The 10,830-nt window shown below is 48.8% G+C and overlaps 1 protein-coding gene across 1 annotated transcript in view; it reads left to right on the top strand.

Moving 5' to 3' along the window:
* The first annotated feature begins 4,492 nt into the window (after positions 1-4,492).
* The window catches only part of asic1c (acid-sensing (proton-gated) ion channel 1c), a 57,301-nt gene continuing 50,963 nt past the window's right edge, over positions 4,493-10,830 (top strand). Inside the window, exon 1 of the mRNA XM_041189327.1 lies at positions 4,493-5,014. Within this exon, the coding sequence (XP_041045261.1) occupies positions 4,493-5,014 (522 nt within the window). The remainder of the gene's footprint in view (positions 5,015-10,830) is intronic.

The following is a 10,830-nucleotide window of genomic DNA, read 5'->3' as shown; positions in this document are numbered from 1 at the left end:
CATCTTCAGCTACTTCATCAATGACCTTCCTTCCATCATAAGGTCAGAAGTGGAAAGAGTGAGGGATACGGGGTGAGAGTGAGGGATACGGGGAGAGGGTGAGAGTGAGGGATATGGGGAAAGGGTAGAGTGAGGGTTATGAGGAGACGGAGAGGGTGAGAGTGACTCCTCAGATATTGAAGCAGTCCATAAGACCATGAGACCTAGGAGCAGAAATTAGGCCATTCGGCCCATCGAGTCTGCTCTGCCATTCAATCATGGCTGATAAGTTTCTCAACCCCATTCTCCCGCCTTCTCCCCGTAACCTTTGATCCCCTCACCAATCAAGAACCTATCTATCTCGGTCTTAAATACACTCAATGACCTGGCCTCCACAGCCTTGTGTGGCAATGAATTCCATAGATTCACCACTCTCTGGCTAAAGAAGTTTCTCCTCATCTCTGTTCTAAAAGGTCTTCCCTTTACTCTGAGGCTGTGCCCTCGGGTCCTAGTCTCTCCTACTAATGGAAACATCTTCCCCACGTCCACTCTATCCAGGCCTTTCAGTATTCTGTAAGTTTCAATCAGATCCCCCCTCATCCTTCTAAACTCCATCAAGTATAGACCCAGAGTCCTCAAACGTTCCTCATATGTTAAACCTTTCATTCCTGGGATCGTTCTCGTGAACCTCCTCTGGACCCTCTCCAGGGCCAGCACATCCTTCCTGAGATACGGGGCCCAAAATTGCTCACAATATTCTAAATGTGATCTGACCAGAGCCTTATAAAGCCTCAGCAGCACATCCCTGCTTTTATATTCTAGTTCTCTCGAAATAAATGCCAACATTGCATTTGCCTTCCTAACTACCAACTTAACCTGCAAGTTAACCTTAAGAGAATCCTGGACTAGGACTCCCAAGTCCCTTTGCACTCCAGATTTCTGAATTCTCTCTCCATTTAGAAAATAGTCTATGCCTCTATTCTTCCTACCAAAGTGCTTAACCTCACACTTGCCCACGTTGTATTCCATCTGCCACTTCTTTGCCCATTCTCCTAACCTGTCCAAATCCTTCTGCAGCCTCCCCGCCTCCTCAATACTACCTGTCCCTCCACCTATCTTTGTATCATCTGCAAACTTAGCCAGGATGCCCTCAGTTCCTTCATCTAGATCATTAATGTATAAAGTGAAAAGTTGTGGTCCCAACACTGACCCCTGTGGAACTCCACTAGTCACCGGCCGCCATCCTGAGAAGGACCCCCTTATCCCCACTCTCTGCCTCCTGTCAGACAGCCAATCTTCTATCCATGCTAGTACCTTGCCTCTAACACCATGGGCTCTTATCTTACTGAGCAGCCTCCTATGCGGCACCAGAGATGTACAAAAAAGGCAATTCAGAAATCAAAGAGGAACGACGAAACTAAATTATCGAGGAACCTAAAACAAAATAGCAAAAGATTTTATAGGGACATCAGTAAAAAAAAAACAAGGCAGTGATAGGAATAGGATCATTGAGGAATAGACAGAATAAAACCACGAAAGAATGGTTTAATATTTCTGCCCATCTCTCCCAGGAACCTGTGGTTTTGGAGAGTTGGCAGAAAGAGTGAATCATTCTTTTGCTTCACTATTAACCAGGGAGGTGGAACAGGGAGAGATGAGTTTGTTAATGTCGAGACCAGAGATGAGCTGAATGAATTTAAAATTTAAAAAAAAGGGGTGTGTGGAGTAAAGTTATCAAACTCAGAAGATAAAACCTCTGATCCAGATGGATTGCACCCTTGGCCAGAAATTTCCCCCCTATCGGTGGTTGGTGGGGGTGGGGGGGTGGTTGTGCTGGAGCGAGCACAAACCCGGATCAGCGCCCCCGATCAGTTACCCGCCGCCATTTTAAGTGGGCGAGTCAATTAAGGCCGGCCCTTCGTGACACACACCCAGAAACACTGAGCGCTGCCCGAGAGGGCAGGTGGGGTGGGGTGTGGGGGAGGTGGGGTGGGGTGGGGGATGGGGGGTGTGGAGGAGGTGGTGTGGGGTGGGGTGGGGTGTGGGGGGGTGGGGTGGGGTGTGGGGAGGGTGGGGTGGGGTGGGGTGTGGGGGGTTGGGGTGGGGTGGGGTGTGGAGGAGGTGGGGTGGTGTGGGGTGGGGGGGGGGTGGATTCCCTGCGCAGAGATCTCCTCGAGACACGGAGGTGCCTCAGGGAGATTCGTTTCAGTCTTAAACATTAAAATAAAGGATTTTTTAAACTTTTGGGATGCGTCCCATCATGCGACACCATCACACCAGCTGGGACATGTCAAAGAATAAACGTGTAAATTTTTATTAGATTTTAAAAAACTTCACGAGACTTCGCCCCGCCCGAGGATGAGGTTCCATGATAAACGCAAAGGCCTCCTGGCCTCTTCACCTGCCCAATAACCCTCAGGTTGGACGGGCTGCTCATTAAATTGGGTTAATCAGTATCTAACGGGCTTTAATAGGCCAGTTTAGTAGCCCAGTCGAACTGAAAATCTAAATGCTCCATCCCCCCTCGCCGACTGGTAAACGCTGCCCCCATGTATTGTGAGATAATCTAGGGAAGAAATAGCCAAAAGTATTACCACGCATATTTAATAAATTGTTAGAAAAAGGTGGAGTGCCAGGGGACTGGAGGTTGGCTAATGTATTTCCTGTATTTAAGAAGGGGAACAGAACATGGGTAAGAACATAGACCAGTCAGATTAACATCAGTGGCAGGAAGAATACTGGAATCCCTACTAAAGAGGAGCACCAAGAAATGAACAATATAACGATGAATAGTCAGCATGGATTGCAAATGGGAAAATGCTGCTCGAATAAAAGCAAAATACCGTGGATGCTGGAAAATCTGAAATATAAATAACAAGCGCTGGAAAAACTCAGCGGGTCTGTGGAGGGAGAAACAGAGTCAACGTTTCGAGTCCGTACGAATCTTCTTCGGAATGGGAACAGGCAGAATCTGTTTTCCTGTCTCCAGCTCTTTTCCCAGCGTTTTCTGCTTCTCAGTTTTCATTTAAAATCTTGCTTGACCAATCTTACTGAACTCAGAAGAAACTCCTCTTCCCAGAGAGAGGTGAGAGTGTGGAACCCGCTACCGCAGGGAGCGGGCGAGGTGAATGGTATGACTGGATTTAAGGGGACGTTAGACAGGAATACGAGGGAGAAGAGAGCAGAGGGTGGCCATGATAGATTTAGGTGAGGAAAGATGGGAGGAGGCTCGATTGGCGCATAAACACCAGCATGGACTGGCTGGGCCGAATGGCCTGCTTCTGTGCTGTGATCCTGGGTCGTCCTATGAGCAGTGGAGCAGGTTAGAGGGGCTGAATGGCCTCCTCCTGTTCTCGTATTCTCCTTGTCCTTCAGGGCAGGAAATCTAGCATCCCGCCCTAGTCTGGGTCTGTATCTCACACTCACGTGGTTGAATCTTACCTGCTGGCTGTGTCCTGGCGAGACGCACAGTAAAAACTGCTTCTCAAACTGAAGAGGGATGGAGGGTAAATACCAACCTTGTCAACGTGGCCCACACCCCAGGGGGATACGTTTTAGGGATCTTTCAGTAAGCGCACTAAGCGCACTGTCGGAGATGGACAGAGGCCTCAGAGCAGGGCGAAGCCGTCGGTTTGGGCCTGGTTATCAGGCTTCCTCGGCTGCAGCCTGTTCCCCTGGCCTCTTGGTCCCGCTCTGCCCAGGCCTCGGTGAAGGCCCGAGGAACGGCCACAGCCCCAGCGCTTCGTTCGTGGGGCCTTTCTGCAGAATTTGCAAAGTGGTCACAGAATCACAGAATCCTTCGGCCCATCGAGTCTGCACCCACACGTGAGAAACACCTGACCTACCTACCTAATCGCATTTACCAGCACTTGGCCCATAGCCTTGAATGTTATGAGGTGCCAAGTGCTCATCCAGGTACTTTTTAAAGGATGTGAGGCAACCCGCCTCCACCACCCTCCCAGGCAGCGCATTCCAGACCATCACCACCCTCTGGGTAAAAAAGTTTTTCCTCACATCCCTCCTAAACCTCCTGCCCCTCACCTTGAACTTATGCCCCCTTGTGACTGACCCTTCAACTAAGGGGAACAGCTGCTCCCTATCCACCCTGTCCATGCCCCCCATAATCTTGTACACCTCGATCAGGTCGCCCCTCATAATCTTGTACACTGTCTCTGTCTGTCTCTCTCTCTCTCTGACTTGCTTTCTCGCTCCCTCACCGTCACTCTCTCATTCTCTCCCTGACCTTCTCTCTCTCTCTCTCTCTCTCTCTCTCTCCAGCAAACAGCCAGCTCGCGTAACCTGATCTCACCCTGACTCCTTGCCCTTCATTCCCAGTGGTGCGTGTGTTCTCTCTCTCTCTCTCTCTCTCTCTCTCTCTCTCGTATTGTCTTCCTCTGCCAGCGAGGGAGCTGCTGGGCAGTCCCACTCTGTCCCCCACTCTGCGCGCAGCCTGCGAGAGGGAGGAGAGCGGGAGCAATCCGGGGAGGAACGGCGGTGAGGGGGGGTGCAGGTGATGGGTCTCCCAGAGCTGGAAGAGAGGAAGCCCTCCGACATCACCGTCTTTGCCGGCGGCTGCACCTTACACGGGATCAATCACATCTTCCTGCCTGGGGGAGTTACCCTGCGGAGGTTGCTGTGGGCTGGCTCCTTCCTCCTGTCCCTCGCCCTGTTCCTGTATCAGGTGGCTGACCGGGTGGATTATTTTATCCAGTACCATCATGTTACCACCCTGGACGAGATGGATAGCTCCAGCATGACCTTCCCGGCCGTCACCTTGTGTAACCAGAACAGCTTCCGTAAATCCCGCATCACCAGGAACGATGTGTACTGGCTCGGGGGGCTGCTGGGGGTGAAAGAACGTGACTTCCCCAGTTTCCTGGAGGCTATCGGGCGGAACTCGGACCTGTCCGGCTTCAGCCCCACCAAGACCTACGACATGACTGAGGTGTTCGGCAGGGCGGGACACGACATCGCCGAGATGCTGTTGGAGTGTCGCTATCGGAGCAGCGAGTGTGAGGCTGACGATTTCACCCTCGTGAGTTGGGCGCACAATCCCCCTCCCGCACTCGGCGATGCCACTCGGTGTTTGAAGAGTCTGTACGCAGCCCTTGGCCAGGCCCCATGTGGAGTCACCCACGTGGGTTCAGTCCAGAGCCTCAGGAGGGAGAGAGTGACCTTAGACAGGCAGCAGCGCAGATTGAACAGAACGATCCAGGGATGTGGGGTTAAATGAAAAGACGAGGTTTCTATCCCCCTCACGTCTCAATGGTGAAGGGATGATCGGATCGAGGTGTTGAGGGGAACTGAGGGATTGAGGGAATACGTCAAGAGACACAACTTCCCCCGGAGAGGATCACGGAGAACAACAACTTTCATTTGTATAGCACCGTTAATGCAACAAACCATCTGAGGCCGTTTCAGAGGAGTGATTAGAAAGAAAGATTTGACACTGAGCACCCAAGGGGCCATTAGGGTGGATGATCCAAAGCTTCGAGGAGCATCTTGAAAGGGAGGGGAAGGAATTCCAGAGTTTAGGATCAGGCAGCTGCAGGCACAGCCGCCAATGGTGCAACAATTAGAGTCAAAAGGCCAGGATTAGGGGAGCTCAGGTATCTCGGAGGGTTGTGGGACTGGAGGAGATTTCAGAGAAAGGGAGGTGTGAGGACATACGGGGATTTCAGAACTAGGGTGCAGAATTTTAAAATGAGCCATTGGCCTGACCGAGAGCCAGTGTAGGTCAGTGAGGATGGGGGTGATAGGGCAATGGAACTTGGTGCAAGTTAAGACCAGGGCAGCAGAGTCATGGATTAGCTCAAGTTTATGGAGGATCACAACTGAGGGAGGGCTGTACTGTCAGAGGGTCAGTACTGAGGGAGTGCTGCACTGTCAGAGGGTCAGTACTGAGGGAGTGCTGCACTGTCAGAGGGTCAGTACTGAGGGAGTGCTGCACTGTCAGAGGGTCACTACTGAGGGAGTGCTGCACTGTCGGAGGGTCAGTACTGAGGGAGTGCTACACTGTCAGTGGGTCAGTACTGAGGGAGTGCTACACTGTCAGTGGGTCAGTACCGAGGGAGTGCTGCACTGTCAGAGGGTCAGATCTCAGGGAGTGTTGCACTGTCAGGTGTCAGTACTTGGGAGTAATGCACTATCAGAGGGTCAGTACTGAGGGAGTGCTGCACTGTCGGAGGGTCAGTACTGAGGGAGTGCTGCACTGTCAGAGGGTCAGTACTGAGGGATTGCTGCACTGTCAGAGGGTCAGTACTAAGGGAGGGCCACACTGTCGGAGGGGCAGTACTGAAGGAGTGCTATACTACTGGAGTTCTTTTGTGGATGTAACTATTAGGGTAGACAAAGGGGAACCAATTGATGTAGTATACTTGGATTTCCAAAAGGCAATTGATAAGGTGCCACACACTAGATAAGGGTTCATGGAGCTGGTGTTAATATGTTAGTTATGGATAGAGGATTGATTAAGGGGCAGGTAGCAGAAAGTTGGGATAATTTGGGGCATTTTCAGGTTGTCAGCCTGTGACTGGTGGATCAGTGCTGGGACCTCAGCTTTTACAATCTACATTAATGACTGAAGCAAAGAGAGAGAACAATCTAAATAAATGTGCTGATGATACCCGTGGGTGGGAAGGTAAGCTGTGAGGAGGACACAGAGAGGCTGCTAAGAGAAGATGGCAGATGGAGTAGAACATAGGGAAGTGTGAAGTTTTTCACTTTTGTTATAAGAATAGAAAAGCAGATTGTTTGTAAAAGGTGTGAAACTTTTACGTGTCGATATTCAGAGAGACTTGGGTATACTTGTACAAGGAGCACAGAAAGTTAGTGTGCAGGTGCAGCAAGCAATTAGGAAGGTAAATGGCATGTTGGCCTTTATTGCAATGGGATTGGAGTACAGGAATAAAGAAGTCTAGCTCCAGTTGTACAGGGTTTTGGTGAGACTATGCCTGGAGTACTGTGTGCAGTTTTGGTCTCCATGTTTAAGGAAGGATATACTTGCATTGGAGACGGTACAGAGAAGGTTCACTGGATTGGACCCTGGGTTGAGGGGGATTTCCTATGATGAGAGGCTGAGTAAATTGGGACAATATTCTCTGGAGTTTAGACAAATGAGAGGCGACCTCATTGAAACATCCAAGATTCTGAAGGGCCTCGACAGGGTAGCTACTGAGTTTCTGCTGGCTGGAGAATCTAAGACACAGGGGGGAAATCTCGGGATAAGGGCCTGATCATATAGGACTGAGATGAGGAGAAATTACTTCACTCGGAGGGTAGTGAATCTTTGGAATTCTCGACCCAAAGGGCTGTGGAAACTCAATCATTGAGTGTATTCAGAACAGAGGTTGATAGATTTTTTGACACAAAGAGAATTAATGGATATGGGGAGAGTACAGGAAGGTGGAGTTTAAGACAAAGATCAGACGTGGTCTTATTGAGTGTTGGAGCAGGCTCAAGGGGCCGAATGGCCTACTCCTGCTCCTAATTCTTATGTCCTTATGCCCTCTCAAAGGGGCAGAATTCAGGGAGTGGTCCTGTCAGAGGTACAACATTAAACAGAAATAAAAGGTGTTGTGACCACCATTCTGAAGAACAGAGTGGAGAGTTCTCCCCATTCTCTCACAATACACAAAGATTACCTACCCACTGTCACATTGCTGATTGTGGGAGCTTGCTGTGCACAGGTTGGCTGCTGCATTTTCTACATTACAACAAAAGTATTTCATTGGCTGTAAAGCATTTTGGAAAGGTTGTGAAAGGCTCTATAGAAATGCAATCTTTTTTTATTTGTTTCAGTGCTCAGGAGGAATAGCTAACTTTGACCCTACTCCCCCACTGGGAGTTTTCCTCCCCTCATGTCTGGGTCTGTTGTAGATTCATCGATAGCGATTGATCCACTGTGGTTGGCCAATGACTCCATTATTGTATCAAGTGATTGTCAGGATGGTGAAAGGTGAACTAGATCGACCTTGGTCCACTTCATCCAGTCATTCCTGTGTTCCTATTGGTTAATGAAGCAAAGGGAAGTGGTCACTCACTGGTAAGAGTGTAAATGAAGGGTCTGTATTGTATCTGTGGAGACAGTGAGTCCCTGATCAACACCAATCTGTCCTGTCCAACACTGACCTACATTCTACTCTGTTCCTGAGGCATTTCATATGGATGTCATTCTATCGATTATTTTCAGCCCAGGGACTGTAATGTTGCTGACATTACAGTATGCAGTACTGCTGACATTACAATACTGTAATACTGCTGAGATTACAATACCCAGTAAAGTCAATCTGTAGATGTTTGATGAATCTTGGATTTGTGATTGGGAAGTTTCTGTCAGGCAAGGTTCTTTCCTCTGTTTTTTACCAAGTATTTTGTTTGCTATTTGATCAGTTCATTTCCACAAATTACATTCTTCCAAATTACTGTTGAGAGAAGCATTTATTCAACTAATTTTGATTCACAGGATGTGGGTATCGCTGGCTGGGACAGCATTTATTACCCATCCCTAATTGCCCTTGACAAGGTGGTGGTGAGCTGCCTTCTTGAACTGCTGCAGTCCATGTGGAGTAGGTACACCCACAGTGCTGTTAGGGAGGGAGTTCCAGGATTTTGACCCAATGACAGTGAAGGAATGGTGATATATTTCCAAGTCAGGATGGTGAGTGACTTGGAGGGGAACTTCCAGGTGGTGGTGTTCCCAGCTATCTGCTGCCCTTGTCCTTCTAGATGGTAGCGGTTGTGGGTTTGGAAGGTGCTGTTGAAGGAGCCTTGGTGAATGCAGAGGGCAGGGTAGTGCCACTAATTGGATAGCTCTTTCAGAGAGCCAGCACAGGTGTGATGGGCTGAATGTCCTCCTCCTGTGCTTTGATAAGGGAACCTTAGGAGGAAGTGACCATAATATGGTAGAATTTACTCTGCAATTTGAGAGGAAAAAGCTGGAATCAGATGTAACGGTATTACAGTTGAATAAAGGCAACTACAGAGGCATGAGGAAGGAGCTGGCCAGAATTGACTGGGAGATGAGCCTATCAGGAAAGACAGTGGAACAGCAATGGCAGGAGTTTCTGGGAGTAATTTGGGAGACACAGCAAAAATTCATCCCTAGGAAGAAGAAGCATACTAAAGGGAGGACGAGGCAACCATGGCTGACAAGGGAACTCAGGGACAGCATAAAAGCTAAAGAGAAAGCATACAATGCGGCGAAGAGCAGTGGGAAACCAGGGGATTGGGAAGCCTACAAAGACCAACAGAGGACAACTAAAAAAGAAATAAGGAGGGAGAAGATAAATATGAGGGTAAACTAGCCAGTAATATAAAAGAAGATCGCAAGAGTTTTTTAGATATATAAAGGGTAAGAGAGAGGCAAATGTGGACATTGGGCCACTGGAAAATGACGCTGGAGAAGTAGTAGTGGGGAACAAAGAAATGGCGGAGGAACTGAATAGGTACTTTGCGTCAGTCTTCACAGTAGAAGACACGAGTAACATCCCCAAAGTTCAACAGAGTCGGGGGGCAGAGGTGAGTATGGTGGCCATTACCAAGGAGAAGATGCTAGGAAAACGGAAAGGTCTGAAGGTGGATAAATCACCTGGACCAGATGGATTACACCCCAGAGTTCTGAAGGAGATAGCTGAAGAGATAGTGGAGGTGTTAGTGGTGATCTTTCAGGAATCACTGGAGTCAGGGAGGGTTCCAGAGGACTGGAAAATCGCTAATGTAACCCCCTGTTTAAGAAGGGAGTGAGGCAAAAGACGGGAAATTACAGGCTGATTAGCCTGACCTCGGTCGTTGGTAAGATTTTAGAGGCCATTATTAAGGATGAGATTTCAGAATACTTGGAAGTGCATGATAAAATAGGACAAAGTCAGCATGGTTTCATCAAGGGGAGGTCATGCCTGACAAATCTGTTAGGATTCTTTGAGGAGGTGACGAGTAGGTTAGACAAAGGAGAGCCATTGGATGTTATCTACTTGGACTTCCAGAAGGCCTTTGACAAGGTGCCGCACAGGAGGCTGCTCAGTAAGATAAGAGCCCATGGCGTTAGAGGCAAGGTACTAGCATGGATAGAAGATTGGCTGTCTGGCAGGAGGCAGAGAGTGGGGATAAGGGGATGGCGGCCGGTGACTAGTGGAGTTCCGCAGGGGTCAGTGTTGGGACCACAACTTTTCACTTTATACATTAATGATCTAGAGGAAGGAACCCGAGGGCATCCTAGCTAAGTTTGTAGATGATACAAAGATAGGTGGAGGAACAGGTAGTATTGAGGAGGTGGGGAGGCTGCAGAAGGATTTGGACAGGTTAGGAGAATGGGCAAAGAAGTGACAGATGGAATACAACGTGGGGAAGTGTGAGGTCATGCACTTTGGTAGGAAGAATAGAGGCATAGACTATTTTCTAAATGGGGAGAGAATTCAGAAATCTGGAGTGCAAAGGGACTTGGGAGTCCTAGTCCAGGATTCTTTTAAGGTTAACTTGCAGGTTGAGTCAGTAGTTAGGAAGGCAAATGCAATGTTGGCATTTATTTTGAGAGGACTAGAATATAAAAGCAGGGATGTGCTGCTGAGGCTTTATAAGGCTCTGGTCAGATCACATTTAGAATATTGTGAGCAATTTTGGGCCCCGTATCTCAGGAAGGATGTGCTGACCCTGGAGAGGGTCCAGAGGAGGTTCACGAGAATGATCCCAGGAATGAAAGGCTTAACATATGAGGAATGTTTGAGGACTCGATGGAGTTTAGAAGGATGAGGGGGCATCTGATTGAAACTTACAGAATACTGAAAGGCCTGGATAGAGTGGACGTGGGGAAGATGTTTCCATTAGTAGGAGAGACTAGGACCCGAGGGCACAGCC

The sequence above is a fragment of the Carcharodon carcharias genome, chromosome 6 (genome assembly GCF_017639515.1).
Source record: "Carcharodon carcharias isolate sCarCar2 chromosome 6, sCarCar2.pri, whole genome shotgun sequence".
NCBI classification, from domain to species: Eukaryota; Metazoa; Chordata; class Chondrichthyes; order Lamniformes; family Lamnidae; genus Carcharodon; species Carcharodon carcharias.
Note: the sequence above shows the minus strand (reverse complement) of the source record. Positions and strands in the feature narration are given on the sequence as shown.